At 35.0% G+C, this 24456-nt stretch overlaps 2 protein-coding genes across 3 annotated transcripts; both read right to left on the bottom strand.

Annotated features, from left to right (window-relative positions):
* Nucleotides 1-340: 340 nt before the first annotated feature.
* Nucleotides 341-3400, bottom strand: LOC141390324 (arrestin domain-containing protein 17). The gene is made up of 3 exons (XM_073963241.1): nt 3224-3400; nt 2122-3114; nt 341-614 (listed from the first exon to the last, which is right to left on the bottom strand). The coding sequence occupies exons 1-3, from the start codon at nt 3342-3344 to the stop codon at nt 397-399; spliced, it is 1332 nt and encodes a 443-aa protein (XP_073819342.1). The 5' UTR covers nt 3345-3400; the 3' UTR covers nt 341-396.
* A 3564-nt stretch (nt 3401-6964) lies between these two features.
* LOC141390322 (arrestin domain-containing protein 3) lies at nt 6965-17853 on the bottom strand. Of its 2 annotated transcripts, XM_073963240.1 has the most exons (5): nt 17727-17853; nt 12729-12909; nt 12320-12642; nt 11531-12248; nt 6965-7936 (listed from the first exon to the last, which is right to left on the bottom strand). In XM_073963240.1, exons 2-5 carry the CDS (start codon nt 12838-12840, stop codon nt 7518-7520), a joined length of 1572 nt encoding a protein of 523 aa, XP_073819341.1. In that variant the 5' UTR covers nt 12841-12909; nt 17727-17853; the 3' UTR covers nt 6965-7517. The 2 variants fall into 2 exon arrangements, with proteins under 2 accessions (XP_073819341.1, XP_073819340.1); XM_073963239.1 differs by lacking the exon at nt 17727-17853 and having other exon boundaries at nt 12729-13140.
* Nucleotides 17854-24456: the final 6603 nt, after the last annotated feature.

Genomic DNA, 24456 nt, shown 5'->3' with positions numbered 1-24456 from the left:
AGGTCCTAAGAAAGTCTATATCAGACAACACATTCGGGTACTCCCTCACAAAAGTTCAAAACTTTTTTTTTAAATACAGATTAAGGGCATTTCGAGGATTGTTTTGAAAAAAAAATTTGCCAAAAACTTTACTCTGAAAACTTCCAAAACTTCTTTTGTTCCATTTTTTGTTGTTTTTTTTTTTTTTTTTGAATTAGGAATCTATTCTCTCTGTCGGCAAAGCTGACTGATACTTTTTACTTGTTGAATATAATATTGATAAATGTTTATATATATCAAAGGTCCTTCTAGAAATTTTTATGTATTTTCCAAAAATAAATATTTAATAAAAATATTTATAGTTTAATTGTTTTATTTAAAAATAAATCTAAATGTTTTATTCATTATTTTTTCAGTCTAAAACTTAGCATCTGTAGATTTGGCAATTATTGTTGGTCTAGTCTGGGACTGACTAGTGGTTGGTATTTCATCATTTAAGTGGATTTGCAATTCTTCTGGTAGATTAAAATATAAATATTTCGGCTTAAAATCTATAACATCACCAGTTAGACTATGTTTTGAATTTTTATTTAAATTCACAGCTGTCATGTAGTCGGCTTCCTTGAAAGAAGATGCTGAAATCAAATGTATGTTAATTATAAAGAATAAAATTAGGTAGTGATTTTAATTCAGATCTAAAATAAGTTAAGGGTGTCCAAAAAGGAAATCGGTTAGGCTTAAATTGTTTACCGCTGCACCACGGTGTCTCCCTATAATTTTGAGTGTAATATCTCTAACATGTATGTAATGTGTAAAAGTATATATATGTTTTCGAATTCTATCGTAGAAGTCGCTAATGTAGTCAATCAAAAAATATTTTTTACAATTATTACATTTAAAAAAAAATAATTATTCATCTAGACCTTCTACGCCCTTTTCAGATGTAATTCGAAACATTCCACTTGTAATTCGTAACATTTTAATTGTAATTCGATTATTCCATTTATAATTCGAAACAATTTAATTTTTATTCAAAAATTTCATTTGTAATTCGAATTATTCCATTTGTAACTCGAATTATTACATTTGAAATTCGAATTATTCCATTTTAAATTCAAATTACAAATGGAACAATTCGAACTACAAATGGATAAATTCTAATTACAAATGGAATAATTCCAATTACAATTGAAACGTTTCAAATTACAAATGGAATTCTCGAATTACAAATATAATATTACAAATTACATATGAAATTCTCGAATTACAACTAAAATGATTCGAATTACATCTGAAATAGGTGTAGATGAATAAATATTTTTCCAATCATTTCATAATTCTTTACATATACATTAATATTTCAAACTTTTTTGCCTAAAGAAAAACGTTTATTTTCTAGAAAAATTTCCTATTAGATATTTTCTTGATTTTTCAAAAATTCAACCGAAAACCGGTTAATGGGACACTAGGCCGGAGGAAAACACATTAATGGGCGGGTTGCGTTTCTGATTCTTGGGATTATACGGTGAAATTCGAGCCTCCCGATTTTGCCTTGACGTTTTCTTCCAAGTTTTTTTGGATGTTTTGGCATATAACAGCTAAACTATTGCGACTTTCGGTACAACACTAAGACACAAATTGAAGCTAAGACAATTATTATTCACATCTTTAAAAGGAAAAAGAAATCCGTTGTGATAAACAGAAGTTTTGCCCGTTTAAATTTTCACAAATTTTACCAAAACAAAAAACGAACTCCAACACGGTAGAATTGTTGCATCAGAATGCTTGAATATTTTTCTGGCCAACTCTTGTAGCACAAAGTCATTTATCGACATTTTCCGAAAAATGTTCACTGTCACAAGGCCAGAACTGCCTGAAGAAGCGTTCCAGTGCTATTGCGGTGTACTACAGAATTTCTCATTATTGTCTTGGCTACAAATCCTATCCAAAAAACGTGAAAACAAATTTCAAGTCAAAAACGGGAGGATCGATTTTCACCGTAGACATACATATGTCCTGGTAGACTTTTTTGCTCAGTGCAATCCAGAGAATCAGAAACGCGAGCCGGTCATTAGGGTTTTCAAATCGCCCCGGGCTATTGGACACCCTTGAAAATTCAAAATATATGTCTGCAAAACTTACCTAATGACATCATAGAAACACTAATTTGATCAACAGTTTGAATATTCTGATTTGCTTCCCTCATATCCCAGCTAGATGGCAAATTAAGGTCATCCATTGATCTAGCCACCGTTATTGAAGATACATTATTGCTATGCACATTTTCTTCCAAAAGTTTTACATCACTCCTCAGGGAAACCGAACCCACAATAATGGGTATAACAGCACAAACCGATCTCAGCTTCCGTTGGGCACAAATAGTAACTTCCACTTCATAACTAACACTTATACATTTACACTCCAAGAATTCAAAAGTAGGAACCGTTGCCGGCACCACCAATTGTTGTAAATGTTGTATATCGCTAGAATTTTGACCAAACATACTGTAGATATTGCAGGCAATAGCAGTGATTTCTTGAGTCTGGGCCGTTTTCTTCTCCCTCCAGCTACCTCTATAGGTGACAATACGGTTCAGTTTACTGGTGATATCTTTAAGTTTCAAATGACCAGGATTGCGGACTTTGATGTGAACACTAATACATTCACCTGGCACATAACCGCATTGTGGTATACTGACATAGACCTGCAGAGGATTACGCCAAAATTTCAGACAAGGTTTTCGTTCACGTTTTTCATTTTCACTTTTATTTTGCATTGTTGGTGCCCAACGTCGGAGATCTTTTAACTGTTCCACTCTTATGATTGAGGAACACAAACAATCCACATTGCTAATATAATCTGCATGGACCTGCAGCTCATACACAATGGAGCCCCAGGCACCATTGAATGAAGACGGTGCATTCATGGGTACTTGAACCATAAAACTGTAATTGTACATTCCAGGTGTCAGGGTGCTGGGATTGGCATCTTCTGATCCCAGTAAATAATTTTTGGTAAAAACATAATCCTCACGGTTAACGTAGTATTGTTTGGTTTCTGATTTTGCTTTCTTTTTCTTTGGCTGTTCTTTTTCCCATTTGCAAATGGCATAGCCGGCAAATTGTATTGATAAAGCTTTAATAAAAGAAATGTTGATAAAACAGAACATTACGAGTATTTATTTATTTCCATTGAGAAATGAGTCATGCGTGAATCAAGTGTTTGCCACTTTCGTTCTATTCACCTTTGATTAGAATCGCACTGCTACCGTTCACATTGAAAACTGCCAAACCTTTTATCACTTCACCCGGCCGATAACTATCGCTGGAACGCTCCAACTGTAAACAACACGAAACTAAACTCATTTGGATAATTCGATGTTGATGTTTTCACGGCGCTGTCCTAGCGCAAACTAAAAATCGGCACTCGATTCTATCTGGTAATATTTAATTTTAGTGTCCGAACAAATGATTGTACACAATTGCGTATTTTATCTTATCATTCAGCGTTATTCAAGTCATATTCTTATTGGACAATTTGAATCGAATATCGATTGAATATCGTTGCGTTATATTTTGGAAATTCTGATACGGTTTTGGGAACTACATATAACAATATAATCCAATAACCAATAAATATTCATAAAATTAAAACGTGTCCCCTTAATTAATTTGTGCCACGAATAATGACATTGTAGCAAGAGGATGGCATCTAATACACATAAAGATAATCACATACAAACACATATGTATTCATTTAATGAATTGTTGAATTGTACCATCACATAACCTAAAATTTTTAGGTTACGAACGTTTTCCCAAAAAGTCAAGTCAAACTATAGCCTTTGACCAGCAATCCCCAAAATCAAATACTATGGAGGATTTTGAAAATTTAAATATACGTAATAATCCCGAATTATCACAAACTTAAATAACGAGAAAATTCTACTAAAATCCGATTTAACAAGTAAAACAGTATCAGATATACCCTCAGCCTGTGGGTTATGAAACGTCCATCTATTGACAATATCGAATCTACGGATTACGAAGTAAATCTGCTACTGATAAAATAAATGCCCGAACCTTATACCGCCAGTCGGCCGCCAAAGTTACATATATGGCAAGGTGAGATAGAGAAGCTTATTATAGTAGCATCGCAGAATCACCAGAAATCGCATCATCATTGGGCAATATAAGAGATGTATGCTGCTATTAAACAGCAGAGTGGCAAACAATCACGTACCACAGACATACTCAAAGATGGAAATGGCAATGATCTCACCAACACAAAGGAGCAACTGCTACGCTGGCGTGATTTCTTCTCCGCACCGAGCTCTGTCGCAGTCTCAACCGATACGCAGGGTTACGCCTGGAATGAAAATAGGCGCATTCCTAGAAGAGAAATCTCCACTGCCACACCTAATTTTGCAGAAGTACTTCAAACATTATCCAAACTGAAGAACCCTAAAGCGCCGGGCCCAGATGGCATACCTGCAGAATTACTTAAATACGGTGGCGAATCCATCGCAGAAGCTCTCACGCCGATAATTAAAAGTATCTGGGATCATGAGACTATTCCAAGTTGCTGGAAGGAGGGAGTAGTCGTAACAATGCCAAAAAAGGGAGATCTGAGACTATGCAGTAATTGGAGAGGCATCACCTTTTTAAATGCGGTCAATAAAATTCTTGCGTCGATAATTCTACAACGCATTTCACCTGCCTTGGATAACATACTAAGGAAAGAGCAAGCAGGCTTCAGACCAGGGTGATCTTGTACTGACCACATCAACACAGTACGCATAATCATCGAGCAGTCTATCGAATTTAACAGCAGTTTATACCTTCTTTTTGTGGACTTTGAGCGAGCTTTCGACACAGTATCCAGACCAGCACTATGGGATGCACTGAGCTCCAAGGGAATCCCAGATAAAATGATAAGCCTCATTCGCGAATAATATAGAGATGCGAAATCCAGAGTACGTTTTAAAGGCGAAGAAAGTCTGCCCTTAGAACTACACTCAGGGGTGAAGCAAGAAGGATGTGTCCTTTCGCCCACACTGTTTCTCCTACTACTGGATTGTGTACTCCAACAAACCAACATCGAGGCTCCACTGGTATGCGGTGGTCCGTAAACGACTTTTTGCACATCGCTTCTCCGATATCGAACAAAAGTTAGAGCGACTGTCAGCTATTGCGAATTATGTTGGTCTGAAGATAAATGCGAAGAAAACCAAACTAATGCGGATCGGTTCTAATAACACAGCTCAGTTATCGCTCTATGGGCAGCTCATCGAAGATGTCGACAGCTTCTCTTACCTAGGAAGCACAATCTGCAAAGACGGGGGTTCAAATGCCGATATTACCGACAGAATCAACAAAGCCCGGACAGCTTTCCACTCTCTACACAAAATCTGAAGAGCAAACAACATATCAACAAAAACAAAGCTAAACATTTTCAATAGCGAACATTGGTGGCGTCGTTTTTATTGGGATAGCTAATACAATTTTGTTTTTTCAAAATAGTCTGGCTTAATCCCATTGTTGTTGTTTTATTATTTTAAAACAACTAATTTATTAGTGGAAAAGGTTTGGCATTGTTCGCCAAGGGGTAAGGCAAGGAAGACTAGTTTCGATCCACGCCACTGGATCTCATCAGTTCCCTTGTTTCTTGTTTGTGGATATTCTCCACCGAAGCTATTTTTCAATAACTTCTTCAACAAGAAACTTTTTATACCCAAACATCAATCGTCAGCTCGAAGTATAAAGGTGAACAAAGAAAAAACTTCAATGAGAAGTTTTTCTTTGGCAACCTAACACAACTCCGACGAATGTGTCTACGAAACAAACTATTTTAAAAAAACAAAACATTTTCAATAGCTGTACAAAATCTGTTCTTTTGTATGGTTGCAGTACCTGGAGTACAACACAGGTCTCTCTTAGGAAGATTCAAGCCTTTTACAAATCCCTAACTGGGTAACTAATGAGCAACTTTACGTGATGGCGAACTGCCTCGCAATACATGGATCCGTGTTGTGAAGAAGGAATGTCTCTCTTGCAATCTTCCCTGGAACCAAGCAAAAATTCTAGCTAAGGATCGACAAAGATGGAGAGAATTTGTAGACGCCATATGTCCCTCGTGAACTTTTATATAATTTACAAGTTTATTTTAAACTCTGTACCTTTTTATAAATAAAGGAAATATATATACATATAAAGGTGGGATTTTAGGGATTTTTAGGTTTTTAAGGATTTTGCTTGGAAACCGCAAGTCCTATCGAAAAATTTTGTAGCAATGAAAATTCTCTACAACATTTTATTTTGTCCCACTTCGATAGAGCTTGCGGTTGACATGCAAAATCCTGAAAACCCAAAAAAAAACCTGAAAATGTGAACTTTGACCGCGATTTATTTAAAAATCGCTCCAGCATTTTTTTTTGTTTTTGGATTTTTCTCATCTATGAACATTGCTGTTTCAGACTATCCAAAAATTTCCCAGGTGTCAGCGGTTTCAGTTTAAAGTTAGTTAGAGCGCACCGTACATGACATTGTTTTATAAGGATGCGATACAGTCAGCTCATTGCTCAAATTTCAACTTCTATATCTCAAAAATCGTAAAACCTAGGACAATGTCATAATAAGCACAATCTTGTAGAAAATTTTCATAGCTACAAAATTTGCTCTAATCAAAATGCAATATCGTGAAATCCTAAAAAAAACCCTAAAAATGTAAACTTTGATCGCGATTTATTTAAAAAGCGCTTCTGCAATTTTTTTATTTTTCTCATCTATGAATATTGTAGTTTCAGAATCCGCAAAAACTTCCCAGGTGTAAGCAAATTCTATTTAAAGTCGATTCAGGCACACCGTGTTTTTGTTTTCATTTACAGTACTAAAGCTTTTCTAACTGTTAACATTATAATAACACTTGTTCATGTTAAATTATATTTTGCTACAATGTTATTAATAAAACAAACCCAATTGTATTCATAGTTGATATTGTTAATAATTTATTGTCAATGTAAAGGCGCTTAATAACAAATTTCTAAAGATAAGCTTATATTTAATGAATTTTTGGTTTTGTTATTTAATTATTTTGTTTTTTATAAAATACAATACGTTTAGAGGTATCTCATTTTGTTGAAAGGCAAATTGTTGGCATGTTAACTTACATCTGTTACTGTTACAGTTCAAGTTAAAGCAAATCTAAATGGACGTTAATTTGGAATTAGGTTTTGTTTTCAGTCATTGTTACAAACATAAACTTCGAAACTTTAAATTAATTAACATATTTTTGGCAGGACTGACAAGTGTGGTATTTTAATTTTATATCTTTTCATGATTATCGTATACTAATATAATAATTGAGACAGATAAATATTTATGAAATATTATTTGAAATATTTGGAAAAATAAATAATTGAAATCTATACTATTACTATTGGAATGCTTACAATTTAGAGTTATAGTCCTGATGCATAATTGCTCTATTGCTAATGGTCAGAATAGTATGTTCCCAATGTTCATTAGTATTTAAAATACTTAATTGTCTTCATTTATATCTCTGTCTTCATATTCTTCTTCATAGCCATCTATTTCATCGTTAACATCATCTATATTTCGTGTCTCTACTTCATCGTCCACATTTGTCTTATTATTGGGATTTTCATTATCAACAATCTCTCCTTCTTCTTCTTCTTCGTTACTAAGTACATCCAGTGTATCCAAAGATCTCCCCGTACGATCTGTCATCAACGATCTACAAGAATTATAAAAGTGTTCATCTTCCAGCAGTGAATCATTCGGATAACATGGTGATTGGGTATGAGAGTTGAATGTGTTGTAGCCGGGAAATTGTGGCAACTGTATATTGATTCGTTGTTGTTCGGTACGTTTTATTTCCGATACTTCAATGGCGGCCTGACTTCCCATGGTGGTGGCAAAACTAAATGATGGCGGTACTGAAAGTTGAACAAAGAAATGAAAGTAAGAAAAAATATTTTAACGAAACGAAATTAATGGTCTGTTTCACTAAGGGGATTCGAATTTAAATTCGTTCCAATTACTACCAAACTCATGTTATTGTAGAAAAAAATTGTTGACCGACAAAAAACAAAAATGAACCCATTATTTTTTCAAGAAACAGAAGCTTGGTAGTAGTTCGAGAGAATTTGAATTCGAATTGTCGGTCCAGGAAGGGTACAAATACATATGGATACATTTTGTAACATGAAGTGGGATTTTCAGTCTGGAACTTGATGTGGGGCAAACAACATTGGGAGGAAAATTCTATAGGAAAAAATACAACCTTAAGACACAAATAGTCGTATAAGGCCATGTTTATATTATAGCCTTTTGCATGGTTAACCCTCTTTTTGAGGATTTATTTGAAATATAAGCAATGGAATTGACATGATTTTAAACCCAGTGGGTTTGTTAAATCCGGTTATATATAAACGTACTATACAAACAGAAAACCCAAAAGTCGAAGAAACATGAGAGGAAACATAATACGACTCCAAGCATGAATAACATAAAACAAACTCTTTTTCGAAATTTTAAAATCTGGGATCACTGAAAAGTTTTTTTAAGTCAATCGTAATCAGAAATGATCCTTATGATCTGATTATGAACTTGAATGATTTTGAATGTAAAAAGGTGAAGCATAAAAACCTTCAAAAATGTCTTCATAAAATACCGAACGTAGCCAAAATAAGAGGATCGATTTAGTCACTTGTGGTCAATGGTTGTCGTCGTAAAGTCTATCAGTATCGTTCCCTTATTCGTCCCGAAATTTTCCTATGGTTGGAACAAAGACCTTCCCCTTTCTAATTTTGGAACTGAAGTCTAAAATATCTTTAAGGCTATTAGCTATTGACTTTTAATCTTTTCACAGGTGATCATAGACTTGGGTATTGCAATAGTGTCAACTAGTTAAAAATCGCAATTTATTTAAAAATCGGTCCTCCTATTTATACCCTCAGCCTTTAGGCTAGAAAGGGTATATACACTTTTATAAGACCAAGAATGTGCCTCATCGAAATAACGGTTTTAGACCCCAAGTATGTTTGGACGATATTCGTTTCAGACAATTTGTCTGGCTGGCTGGTGCGCACGATAACTCTCGAAGGAATCAACCGATACGAACCACATTTTGGATATCGTAATATTTTGTCAAAACATAGTTTAAGTTCGAAGATGGGCTATATCGGTCCACTACTTAGGGTACCTCCCCCCACAAAAGTTCTAAATTTTTATTTTTGTTGGTTTAAATTTTTCTGTAAAATTGTGTGAACGATAACTCTCGAAGGGAATAATCGATTTGGTCCAAGCTTTGCACATCGTATTATTCCTTCCAGACGTATAAAGGGTTCGAATATGGACTATATCGGTCCACTCCTTCGGGTACCTTCCATACAAAATTCGGATAACGTGAAGTTTAGAGCACCTCGGAGATCGTTTTGGAAATGTTTCCAGTAGGTTGTCCTTGAGGCTCCATTTTCGACGGTCCATACTTCCTGAGATAATGGCCTAGAAGCTCCAAGAAAAAGTTCCTGACGGGACCAAGTCCACCAAGTCCATACTTCCTGAGATATTGGCCTAAAAAGATAAATCTCACAGGGAGTTTTGATTGGCGCAGACTTTGCACATCGTATTATTTCTTTCAGTCATGTATCGGGTTGGAATATGGTCTACATCCACTCTTCGGGTACCTTCCGCACAAATTTCGGTAAAAGCGAAGTTAAAGCTCCTCTTGGATCGTTTTGATTATTTTACAATGGTACAATATTTTCCGGAGTAAGTCCATACTTCCTGAGATAATGGCCTAAAAGCTTCAAAACCCCTGCCAGCACATACTAAAATAGTTATTGCGCAAGATAACTCTAGAACTTTTTAAAAAATTCTTCCAAACTTAGTTTAAGGTTATTTAATATGTAATTCGAATTCTCTATGAATCAGAAGTTTACTTACTAAAAATTGTTTGTATACGTCGATGATTTGGTATTGCCCCACATTACAGTACCTACAGATTCCTTGTATTTTAAAGCAAATTCGTGATTGTTGTGATTTTTTTCAATGGCTGAGGATATATCTCCGTCACCAACTTTCAGATACTTTCTTACTTGTTTTGTTTTTATGAAACAAAATATATGAACATAGTAGTTTCACAATCCGCAAAAACTTCCCAGGTGTGAGTACCTTCCATTTAAAGTTGGTTCAGGCGCACCGTGTCGATTTAAAAACGAATCCACCTCCTACCAAACAAAAACTACGCCAAAGCAAAAAATTCATTACAAAATTATGGGGTTTTATAGTACTTTTTTTTAGTCGTAACTACCTACTAACCCTCTACTAAGCCATTATAACTTGTTATTCTATGGCCACTAGAAATTGACAAATAAGCTAAAAAACACGTGTTCTGGTTTTAGATCAGTTGAGGTGAAATTTGTTTTCAATTTCAACACATTTCATATATTTATTTTATTTTGCTCTCTATTGGATTTGCTCATGCGATCTTCTGATTTGTAGCCACATACTCCACACATTGTGCCACGCGTACACACAACCCTCGGACTTGTAGTCAGACACACACGCTCTATGTCGCCGCACTCATTATTTAGTAAGGAGTGAAATAAGTTGTTCTGTGCTTAAATTACTTTGTAATGGGTTACATAATGACTAGCAGATGGGAATATTAGCTGGGACTATACAAAATATTTAGATTACATATGCTAATGCATGGATCCGAAGCATGAGTACTTGCCCATTCGAAAAAGCCAGAACATGATGTGTTTGGGAGACATTTGTTCGAACCATGTACGACTCAATCTGTGTTGACAGTAATATCGACGTCACCGAATATGTTTCCCAATATTTTTCCCAAAGATAACATTAAGAAAAATTTAACCGTTTTGGAGATACGCTGCTTAATATATACAAATTACGGAATTTAATAAAATTTGAGGTAATAAATAAGGTTATTCGAGTTCAATATTTCTCCAAATACTTTCTTCTTTTTTTATCTGCGCGTTTGCTGCGGATGTCATGGAAAGATTCCTATTGGCTTAAAAGATAATTATACAATACCTAAAGCTTTGTATGCAAAAAACTAAGCAAAACAGGTGTTGATTGTGTCACATCTAGTCTTTTCGGTAGTCACAAACTTCCAAAGTGCCCAGACATAACTCCCACAGTGATATGGAACTGTATGTCCGTCAATGAGCTCGGCGTAACTTTCAATATTTGTGCGTGTTATATCCGCTATGTGTTCGCAACATAACACCTATGTACATCATTTCGTTCGAAAAAATATTTAAGCGCAGCGGATCCTGGAGTTAAAACCTTTGGCCGCCAAAATACATTGTCTTTTAATAATTATAAATTATATATAGCATAAAAAGAGAATGCGTTTTTATATCTGTCCAACCATTTAAATCTAAAATCTCTCAAATCCCGGCCGAATGTGGAAACAATATACCTGTGACCATCAACTTAGATATTTTCACACTCCCCTAAATATTTTTTGAATATTTCTCATTAAAATAATCACTTACAACAACTGTCATACGAAGGCGGTTCATCTTCCAGTACTTCTTTCATATTTGTCCCATTAATCACTTCCTCTTCTTGTTCTTGAGATTCCAAAAGTTCTTCCAATTCACGTCGTAATCTCAGCGTAGGTTGTGATGTCACCAGATTACCAGATCCCATACTATTCAGACTTCCCGTTTCACTTCGATTACTACTACTGCCGGTGCACACGTTGCAATTTCTATTGAAATTTCTCTGAAGCCTTTGTTGTTCCTCTTGAAATTGGCGCAATGGCTCGGTGCCAATTATAACTGGAACCGAAATGTCAGTGTCATAGTGAAAGGCACCCGTTTTCAGTTTGACCTGCAGCATATAGTGTATGAAGACAATGTAGTTGAGATTCAGTGTTGACCTTGGTGTGTCGGTTGGCACATACAGGGTACCCTCGTACAAACGTTTGGTCAGGCGCAGTGTGCTCTCATCGATGCTGCTTTTGACCAGAGTTTTCGTATGGAAATTGCGTTTCATGGGTTTACGCGCCAAAAATACATAGTGCTGCTTAAGAGATGCCTCTACACCTACAATGTCATAATGCGGCGACTGATTGTCTAGTTCAAGAAAGTATTTTATGTGTTGTCCAGGTACGAAACCGGCATAGGGTAACATAAGGCTGAAGCACAAGGGACCTGATGTGCAAGGCCATTGGCATAGATATTTGACATTTTCGGCTTTAACAGGCAACTGCAGAAAAGGAAAGATAAGTATTGTAGGCAATCTGTTTCCCCGTGGAGTAATTATTTCCCAACACTTACCGCATATTCCGGATGAAAGTTCAAGTCTAACGTTTGCACAACACAAATTGGTTTACGAAACACTTCATCAAATGTCCTTTGTTTGTCAATTACCAATGAAATATTATAGGCTATGTACCCATAGGGTCCTTTGCAGGAGGATGGGCAGTCGGGTGGTATACGCAATGTTAATACATACACATGTAAACCTGCGGCAAATTCCGAGTTGTCGAAAACATTTGCACGTGAATACAAATATTGTTGATGGCCGCAATAGCTTGCGGATTCTCTGCCACTTATCGACCATTGAACTTTTGCCTCACCTTCCAGGGTAACATAGACAGCTATACAGGCACGATGGTGATGTAATCCAAGCGTGTTTGGTGGGGAGTTAGAGGGAAAATTAAAGAGTTTAAATTGCAGAACTTACCATTGACACGTTTAACCTTTTCTGTACGCAATAGTATACGACCGTTGATATATTCTCCCGAAGAATAAATTGGATTCAAACGATCCAATTCAAATTCACACGTAGTTGGCATTTCGTTGTAAAATTGTGATAAAAAATAGTATTTGACTTTGTGTATTTCTTATCCGAACGTTTCGCTTAACTTAAAGGAGAAAATAAATTTAACACTTGCTTCTTTTGTTTAGCAACAAACAACACGACACAACCTTCTCCTTACAGCATCCTTTGGCAAATGTTGTGCCAATTCAGGCACCACAGCTCTTAAGCACCACCAAGCTTAGCATGCTGCCAGCAGCCATAAACAATGTCATGACATAGGACGAGGAGGTTTGTGTTGTCTGTGTCTGAAGCATAACAATTGATGATATTTTCTCACCCTTAGGGTGCCAAATAGTTGGGCTGATATGTTAAGTTTATCAAGTTGTTCGTGACGTTTGAAAAGAACGTTAATTAAAGTACATAGTTGAGTAGTTTCAAGAATTTAAAGTTATTTTTTTCTGTAGAGGTATATTATTAAAATTATAGCCACACTTACAGCTCTGAGTGTCCCTTTTTTAGAGATTATTTCTGTTGTTAACAGATGTATTCTTGTCTTTTCGTTCAACCGTGGAGTTTTCTTTAGAATCGTACAGGTTTGAAGGATTTAAGTTTTTCGTAGCCGTATATGTAAACCAATGTGGAGACACATGACGGTGGGAGTAGTTAATTTGGTTTACATATGCGGCTACGAGAGTTTTTAGGTGTTTCGGTTGAATTCGCATTTAAACGAATTAATTAGTCACACTTATTCTTGAGCTCGAGTCGTCATAAAATTGGGGAAGGGTTCTTTGTTTCAATACAAAGACCTAAGAGAACTGATGAGTCCAAGTGGCGTTGGACGAAACTAGTCTTCTCTGCCACCCCCAAAAGTAATCATTTTTACTACATCCCACTTTAAACTTGTTGTTTTTCAATTTGAAAACAACAAATATGAGAATAAGCTTGACTTACATACAAATACTAAGTTTTAATTTGTTATACGTAAGATTCTGGATAAAATAGAGATAATTTTTTTAATTTTTGGAAGAAAAGATACCCCTGGCCTGATGACTTTTTCTATAGAAAAAATTCTCAGACGCCTGGTCTGATAACTTTTTTCTATAGAAAAAATTCTCAGACCCCTGGTCTGATGACTTTTTTCTATAGAAAAAATTCTCAGACCACTGGTCTGATGACTTTTTTCTATAGAAAAAATTCTCAGACCCCTGCACGATGGGGCCAATGACAGGTTTTCGAGGCAACAAATCACTGGGGCAAGCTAGACCTTCCAAATTTTGTACAGATGTTTATAATGGGCTTAGAAACTAATATGCCAAATTTGGTTCATATCGGTTCATATATACATATAGCTGCCGTATATATGTTCGCCCGATTTCAAGCAATTGATGGACCAAACACGCAAATTCTGCCCAATTTATATGCGATTTGGAAAATACCACGGAATTAGGACTACAAATAAGTTTGCCAAGTTATATTGAAATCGGTTCAGATTTTGATATTGCTCCCATATATATTTTCTCCCGATTTTAGGTATTTGGTGCACCAATCCCCCTATGTATGTCCAATCTTGATGAAATTTGAAATGTGTGACGGATTTTGGTCTAGAAACATTTTTGGCAAATCATATTGAAATCGGTTCAGAATTGGATATAGCTCCCATATATACATATGTTCGCCCGATTTCAGGAAAATGATTGACCAAGCATGCAAATTCCATCAAATTACAATAAAATTTGGAAAATGTTACGGAATTCGGACTACAAATAAGTTTGTCAAGTTATATTGAAATCGGTTCCGATATAGAAATAGCTCCCCTATATACATATGTTCAAATTTCAGGGTTTTGTCTGTGGTTTGTTATAAGTTAATAAAAAAAATGTTCCAAATTTAGTAAAAATCGGCTAAGATTCCGCCACAAAAGCCAAAGTTTGCGATATCTTTGAAATTATATATTATTATATACGTCTATTAAATTTTTCCGAAATCCAATTGGTAACATTGATGGGTTTCCGATTATTCGCCAACCAAAACATAAAAATGTCCATATTTTTAAGTATAAGACATCTGAAATCAGATTTTTATGAAAAGGCGCAGATAGGCGCAGCTAATTTTTTCACAAAATGATAGTACAAATTAATACCTTTCACCACATATATATAATATCCTAGATCTACCTAGATCTCAAAAGTTATACTCCAGAGAACACATGGATAACAAAGCAAAATACTCCAAAATAGACATAACATCTTAACTCAAAAATACATTTACCACACATAACATATTTATTATTTGTTAACACTATCTTATTTTACATACCCATTGAAGAGCTTTCCATGTTTAAAAAATATAAAAATGTTGAAATGTTCTTTTTGGCGCCTAAAATGCTTTCACTACTTATTTATAATGAATGTCGGAAAATGATGCATAAGAAAATATGTCACCATTGCCAGATCAGTATGTCGCTATGTGATGTTACCAGATTGATTTATTTTTTTATTTTTAGTGATGCAGAGTGTTGGCAATCGAAATCCGTTATTATTTTTTTCAATTTGTTCACTTGAAAAATTTACTTTTTGCCTCGAAAACCTGCTATTGGCCCCATCGTGCCCTGGTCTGATGACTTTTTTCTATAGAAAAAATTCTCAGACCCCTGGTCTGATGACTTTTTTCTATAGAAAAAATTCTCAGACCCCAGGTCTGATGACTTTTTCTATAGAAAAAATTCTCAGAACCCAGGTCTGATGACTTTTTTCTATAGAAAAATTTCTCAGACCCCTGGTCTGATGACATTTTTCTATAGAAAAAATTCTAAGACCCCTGGTCTGATGACATTTTTCTATAGAAAAAATTCTCAGACCCCTGGTCTGATGACATTTTTCTATAGAAAAAATTCTCAGACCCCTGGTCTGATGACTTTTTTCTTTAGAAACAATTCTCAGACCCCTGGTCTGATGACTTTTTTCTATAGAAACAATTCTCAGACCCCTGGTCTGATGACTATCTTTTTTTTGCACTTGCAAACAATTTTAGGTCATTTAGCTCAATTCCAACACAAAAATAATAAAAAATAATATTAAAAAACAATCTTTGCCCCAACAGGCAACATTTCAAATGGAAACCGATATTGTTTTAAGTTTATGAAACAATCACAGAAGCAGGAATTTATGCCGTTCTCTTGTCATATAATGTTCTGTAAATCTGTAAATTACATTTATTTTTCTTTAGTCGTTGTTCAGCTTCATTGACCTCATTTTGGCAAGACGCGTCTCATTCTGGCAAGACGCAGTACGACGGCTGAAGAAAAATAAAACAAAGTTTACAAAATGCTATCTGGCAACAGAACAACGCAATGAATAAAGAAACTTTCGTAAGTTCGAACTGCAGAGGGATAAGTCTACTCCCCATCGTATTGTGTAAACTGCTATAGACTATATTCAATGAATACAAATCATACAAATCAATGTATAATACAAAATAACGTATGTATGCAAGATTTACTGATTAATACTTTTAATTTAAAATTTTACATTTTAATTTTATGAATATTTCTCGGCACAAAATTTTACAGAATCGCTATACAGATCTTCATATAACATTAACTCATGCCGAAGATTTAAAAATACTGTTTTCGTACCCCTATGCGATCAAATGTGTTCCCAGCAGCCCTGCTCAGAACGATGAAAGTTTTGCCCATTAAAAATCTCTTTCGGTTTTTGTTGAAACACAAATTGTTTTGAATTATTTTTTCTACATTTTTACAATAAAGTTCACAAATTACTGAAACATTGAAAGAAACTTTCAAAATCGTTTTCCTAATATCTCTTAAATGGTATATTGTTCTCTGTGAACCACCCTGGTTCCAAGTGATGTAGGAAATTGGTATTCCTTACAACACATACATACGAATCTGAAAAACTACATCAATCACTATTTATTTGTCTATATAATACACTCTTCATATGTACTAACAGTCGACCATGCCCAACTTTTATGTAGCTCATATTACTTTTATAGTTCACTCATTTAGTTTATTTCTTCTTTTTTCGTCGTTTTTGGCGAATCAATATTATGGCGCCACAAATATTTGTCGTCCCGTATTTCCTTTGTCCTTTTGTGGATGAAGAGCTTATGTGGGGATGCGAATTTTGAATTTATTTTGGCGTTTCATATCACTAGACATGGTAATTGTATTTTGTTGTGTTATTCACAGCAGACATTGACTGTCTAACACACAGCACTGTGTCCGTGTGGTTGTTTTAATTTGAGGAAGTCTAACCAGAGAATTGGTTAAGATTTGTTTTCTATTAGCCAAAAATATTACTTTATCCTAGTTTTGTTAATTTGTCTTTTCCTTGTTGCCTTTTCGTAGAAAGTTCGAGTTCACATATTTCTAGGCATTTCGAATGTTTATCTTTAAGGATACATATTGATATATGTATGTATGTATTTGTATGTACACGATAGTGGTCAAAAAAAGCGGATGCCAAATGTGCGTATATGACAAGGTCATATACTGGATAATTTGTTTATTAAAAAATCTATAACATTTATTTTTTAAAAATATTTTTAAAGTTGAACACACTACTATTGAGATGCCTACGTATATTAATGGATGTCATCCACTATAGAAATTATACCAAATTAAGGTTTCCAAGAAGAAATCATCTCTGAGGTATATAACAATAAACCAATTATAACTAATATCCGAAATACCGAGGATCTCGTAATTGTTTTTAGGTAGGTCTAATGAAAGGCAGAATAATAAATCGATGTAACAATTATCACAAAAACCTCATCATTTTACTGACAAAGAGAAACCAATAAATCATACAAATATTTTGTTCATTAATTTCGTAATTATTTTTTAAATTTAACAACAAAATAATTGATAATTAGCTCATGCGCCAGTAATTTACCCACCTTTGTGCAAAAAAAAAACGGGGTAAATGTTTGGTGTTAACAAATCACATCTCGATATCTAAGCGATTAAGATAACTGAAATTGTTCAAAGCAAAAACTGTCTCTGCTCGTCGTAAATTTGAATAATGCTCACAGCTACTAAATATGAAAATTAATTTTACTTTCATTTATAAACAGCACTGTACACACTGGTGGCAGTTGTATGAAAACAGTGGTCAAAAATGCCTCCAGTGCTGATATCAAAATTAAACTGTGGTCACCCCTTTATAAAGGGGTGTGTGTTTGGTCCATTGTCCAATAATAAATCAATAAATGAATATTTTGGGCATATTTTTAAAAATATTTTAGGCCTATGGAAGGTAAATGGAACGCAATAAATCCATATTTAACAATGTTTAAGCAATTGTTTGTGAATATTATGAGGATATTTGTATGAAGGATACAACGTATTCCATATATGACAATATATGCAAAATATAGGAATGTTAATTTGTTCGATTGGCAGTACATACATTTTATGTTACAAATAATGTGATAACCGTAGGGACACTCTTCTTAAATAGTACCGTTGAAATGCTAAAGTAGCGACTTTGTTTTATAAACACAAACATTTAAATTTAATAGTTTATTTTTGGTTAATGACAATGGTAGTATGTACTTGGCAGCAATCGTAGTATAAAAATACAAATACAGGAAATGTTGTTGTACCTAAAACTAGTGTCACAGGCACATGTAAATACAACATAACAAGTGTTAAACATTATTTAAATTTCAAAAATAAATATTTTTTACATTTGATGACATAAATTTCGAAATCATGAATTAATATTCGTTCTAATGTTTCCAATCCATTCCTCTAAAAGGACTGCAAAAATTAAATTATCGTAAATTTGCAATATACGATTCAGCTCAGAAACAACCCATTTTTAACAAAGTAATGTAAACAAGGTACCTTCAACATAATGTGTAGGCGGAAAATAATGGGTTATTTCTTTAAAATGTTTAATGGGTTATTAAACAAGTAAGAACGGCGTTAAGTTCGGCTGGGCCGAACTTGTTATACCCTCCACCACAAGTTGTATTGAAGTAAAATGGAAGAAGAAGACTTAATACTACATTTCAGCAATTTCGGTAAAACAATGTGAGGCACCATTTTATGGGGGCTATTTCAAAACGTCGATCTATGCTGACAAATTTCTGACGGAAAGTGTTTAGGCTCAAAGAAGACTAAATACCAAATTTCCTATATTTCGGTAAGAGAATGTGGCTAAAACTAAAAAAATACCGAAAATCAAGAAGTAAGCTTCTATGGGGATATAGGAAGACGTGGACCTATACTGATAATACTCTTCTGGAATATTTTATAACTCTTGGAAGACGAAATAACGAATTTCAGCCATTTCGGTTGGATATTGACGTCACAATCTGCAGTATTACGAAAATCCGGAGGTACGGTTCTATGGGGGCTATATCGAAACGTGGACCTATACCGACGAATTTTAGTCAGAAATGGGGAAATATGAAAGCGTGGACCTGTACAGACATATTTTTTTGGCGAACAGTTTTATATCACATTGAAGACTAAATACAAAATTTCAGCCATTTTGGTGGAATATTGAAGACACAACCTTCAAAATACGAAAAATCGGGAGGTACCTTTCCATGGGGGCTATATGAAGGCGTAGACCTATACCGACAAATTTAAAGGGGAAGTTTGAGTACCCCCAACGAAGTCTAAATACCAAATTTCAGCCATTTCGGTGGAGTATTGAGGCCACAACGTTCAAAATACCGAAAATCGGGAGGTACCGTTCTATGGGGGCTATATGAAGGCATGGACCGATACCGACAAAGTTCTGGGAGAAAGTTTTATACCACTAACGTAGACTTCGTAGCAAATTTCAGCCATTTTGGTAGGATAATGAAGCTAAAACCTTAAAAATACCGAAAACCGGGAGGTACCGTTCTATGGGGGCTATATGAAGGTGTGGACCGATACCGACAAAATTCTGGGGGAAAGTTTTATACCCCTAAAGAAGACTACGTACCAAATTTCAGCCATTTTCGTAGGATAATGAAGCTAAAACCTTAAAAATACCGAAAATCGGGAGGCACCGTTCTATGGAGGCTATATCAAAGCGTGGACCGATATATCCCATTTTCAATACCAACCATCCTGCACAGGGACGTACGCAGGATTTCATTTCGGGGGGGGGGGCCCAACTTGACCAAAAATCATGAAAATTGAAATTGAAAATTGTGTATCGTTACGTAAAACTATTTTAAAGGGGTTTTAATTGATTTTATGTATATTCAGTATTTCCACAAAGTATATACATTCAGAAGAGAGAGATCACAATATTTTAGATACAAGATTGAAATTCAGAACTGATTATAATATATTAGTCCTTGGATGAACCATATCAGACCACGTTCGGCATAGTCTCCTTACAAAAGTTTTTAACCAAATTCTCCAACAGAAATGAAGCAATAACTATAAAGTCTTTCAAATTAATATTACCCATATAGATGTACGTTGTGGTGTATTCCAGAGTTTCCAACCAAATTAGCTCTTATTTGGCATTTTGGGTTCTAAATCCCGCAGCGAATAGCTATGGAAACATTTTCTATATTCGAGGCTATTAGCATAGTTTTAAAAAATATCGTCAGTAATATGGATTTTGGAAATCATTTTGTTGAGAGAACTTCCATGCATTCGCGAATATGTCGAATATATATATACATTGTTTGGAGGATAAAAACAGTTCGATCTGAACATAACGCCGTTTCTTCTTTATAACACACTAACTTCAGTGTCATTAAAAAAGTTTTGCATTGTTGTAAGAAAATAATATTCTTTAAGTGCATAAGAACACCAAAACTTTACTATTTTACCAGAAGGGATAGAGTCCGTGAAAGCCAACTAATAATTCAGAAAATTACATTAGAAAAAGAAGAAAAAATATCAGGAGCCGGGCGATGCAATCTACGACTCATAGACTCCGAATCCAACTCGCAGTACTGTTTGAGACTACGCTAACACATGGACGAAAAAATATTTTCAAAAAAACCTCGGCAACATTTTAGCTAAATCCTGAAAAAATAATTTAAGACGAAAAACTCCATCTGATACATCAATGGGTGTTGTTCCCGCTTATTTTATCTTAATTGTACGACTAGATGTTTATGGACTGACCTTAAAAACTTTCCAACGACCAATCACTTCTGTCAGCACAGCGGAGACAAACTTATGAAAATTCATAAATTTTGTTTTCTGGAAAACAAGTAAAAAGTAACAGTCGGGTTTGCCTACAGAGATATACCCTCAGTCTGTGTGAGTTGAGACTTCTATATATAGACAGATCGAATACGGGCTACATAGCCAATTTTTTTCTATAAATTGTATAGCCAAGAAATTTTAGAATTTGATATGTGCGTAATTTTAGGAAGGTATCTGAAGGATTGAATCGATATAATCCATATTCGAACCTACTCTAGGTCTCGAAAAAATCGGATTAGACTTTGCTCAAGATTTTAGGGAAACATTTTGAAGTTTGGTGTCCAAAGGAAGTTTGGACAAAATATTGCGAGATCCAAAATTTGGACCAAATCTGTTGATCTGTTTGAGAGTTATAATGGGCACGAGCCAGACAGACGGACGAAGTGGGATAAATCGACGCCAAATTGTTTGACGCGTGTTTCGTCAAAACATAAGATTAGTCTAAGAACATTATTTCGATGAGGTACATTTTTATCGTTAGCTTAATGGCAATGTTAAATAAATGGAGCTTACAACTGGGAAGTTTTTGTGGATTCTGAAACAACAATGTTCATAGATGAGAAAAATCCAAAAACAAGAAAAAATCGCTGGAGTGAATTTTAAATAAGTTCACATTTTCAGTTTTATTTTTGGTTTTCGCGATTTTGCTTAGAAACCACAAGTCCTATCGAAATGGGGCTAAAGAAAATGTTGTAACTTTGAAAATTTGTTTGATTGGTTCCTAGGTTTTACCATTTTTGAGATATAGAAGTTCAGGTCACATTTTTAGGTTTTTTTGTTAGGTTTTCAGTAAGTCTTGTCAAAATGGGACTACAGAAAATCGTATAGCTGTGAAAATTCTTTACAAGATTGGGATTCGTAATTTTTTTACTCGGTTGTACCATTTTTAAGATATATAAGTTTAAGTTGGGAAATTGTAGTCCTGACATTGTTTTATAAGGAGACGATACAGTCAGTGAATAGTCCAAATTTGAACTTCTATATCTCAGAAATGGTAAAAACTGCGCAAGTAGCATATAAGAACAATATTGTAGAGAAATTTCACTGCTACAACATTTTCTTTAGTTCCAGTTTGATAGGGCTTGTGGTTTCCCAGCAAAACCGTCAAAACCAAAAAAACCCTAAAAATGCAATTTTTTGTTTTTTCATTTTCTCATCTAAGCTTCTTTCATTTAAAGATGGTTCAAGAGCACCGCAATATACAATACAAATAACAGCAGATTTTAATACAATACCATATAACTAGGGTTTTGGGTTTTCCCGGATTTTATCATTCCCGGGAAACGGGAATCATAAAATCGCCATTCCCGGGAATCCGGGATTTCCCGGGAAATTTTAAAATACGAGAGTGGATCAATATGTCCGTGATTTTTTATCTTCCCATAGTAAATTGAATTTGAACTTTGAAAATATCGTATTTCAATATTTTCAAAGTTCAAAAATGGACGACACATTTTTGCTCTATCTATTAAAAACGAAAAAATATGCCAATTATTTCCATTATTCAAAGCTAAAGAAATCGTTCTATGGAAAGTGATTTGGCTCAAACAATGAAGTTATTGATCAGAATTTTCCAATTTTATGGACCTCGAAAATCGTAGGTTTTATTCTTATGCTTAAGATTGCTCGAAAGAAGAAAGTATCAGTCAGCTGTGCCGACAGAGATTTACCCTTTTTTAGGAAGTACGGATTTGCCCCGAAAAATATAGTACCGTTTAAACTAGGGCCGCACACAAAACATGTTGCCAAACATTTAAAAGAGAGAGTGTGAGAGATTTCTCCCTTTAACCGTTATCTTACGTACTACCCAATGTAGTTGGCAGCATTTTTTTGAGATTTTGGGCCTTTACCTCAGGAAGATTGGACTTGCCCTCCCAAAAAAGTTGCGCCGTCGTAAAAGAGCCTTCAAGTAGAACTTTTTGGAAAGAATTTCAAAACGATTCGAGATGAGCTGTTAAACTGCACTATTCCTAAATTTTGTGTTGGAGGTACCCGAAGGGCTGGACCGATATAGTCCATATTCCAATCTGTTACATGACTAGATGCAATTTCTGCGGGAGTTATGTTGCCAATTTTATTTGTTGCCGTCAAGGTTTCTTGAAGCTTTTAAGACATTATCTCAGGAAGTATGGACTTGTCCCAACAAAATTTGTAACGTCATAAAGGGGGCCGTAGACAAACTGCTGAAAAATTTCAAATCGACCCGTAAGGAGCTCTAAAACTTAATTTTTTCCGAATTTTGTGTGGAACCCCTTCTATGCATGGAACGTAATATTATTATGACCGATTCGGTTATTCCCTTCGAGAGTTGTCGTGCGCACCATTATAGCGATAATTATTGAACTTTTGTGGGGAAGGTACCGGACATAGTGGACCACTGATATGGTCCATCTTCCAACTTTAACTAAATTTGAAAGAAATCTCGAATGCCAAATTTTTGACCTGATCGGTGCATTCGTTCGAGAGTTATCGTGCGCACCTGCCAGCCAGCCGGACCCTCTTTAGCCCAATGATTGAGGTTATAAAAATGGGATTTTAAAATAGAAAATATTCGTCGTTATAATCCATGTTTTTGGAGAGGCTCTTATAACTTTTCCCTGAAAGCACTTTTGTAGATTAAAGTTATTTCCAAATCTTTTGTAATTTATTGATTCTGTAAAATCTAATCGAATTCTGACGGGCATTGTTTATTTATTCATTCAATATTAGTTGTAATAAATATAAAAAGATATTTCCCGATTTCCCGGGAAATATGATTTTGTTTCCCGGGAAAATCCCGTAACCAAAAAACCGAGAATTCCCGGGAAATCCCGATGCGGGATTTCCCTACCCAAAACCCTATGTGTTCATAACAGAGATGGAAGTTTTCAAAACACTAAATTTTTTTCTGTTTATACCGCGCTTTTTGTGCTAGGCTAAGAAGTTTCCGAACTGCCCTCGTATAACGGTACCTCCACATTAAAAGTATTTTGAGGCTTTAAGCTATATTTTCTGACCGAATTTGATGTTCCGAATAACCAAAAACTTATCCACTAAAAACTGCCAAGATAGGTCCGTCCACGTTTGGGTACAGCCCCATATAGCGGTACCTACCGATTTCAGGTATTTTGATTCTGTTACCTTAACATTTGAGGTTCTTAGTGGTCCAGAAACTTCTTCATGGTTCCCACCGATTTTCGGTATTTTAAGGATTTTACCAACAATTTTTAACCGAACTAGCCGTAATTTGACACTTGAGGCTTTCAGCTGTCAAGAAACTTCTCCACCAAAAGTCATCAACATAAGTCCATATTTTGGTATAGCCCCCATATAACGGTACCCTCGATTTTCGGTATTTTTACGATTTTAGCTAAACTTTTGACCGCTGAAATATCTGAAATTTTACATTTGAAGATCTCAGAGGTGCCGAAAAACCTCCACCAAAAATCGTCCGCATAGGTCCATGTTTTT

The sequence above is a fragment of the Musca autumnalis genome, unplaced genomic scaffold (genome assembly GCF_047663935.1).
Source record: "Musca autumnalis isolate F117 unplaced genomic scaffold, ASM4766393v1 scaffold_1, whole genome shotgun sequence".
NCBI lineage: Eukaryota > Metazoa > Arthropoda > Insecta > Diptera > Muscidae > Musca > Musca autumnalis.
Note: the sequence above shows the minus strand (reverse complement) of the source record. Positions and strands in the feature narration are given on the sequence as shown.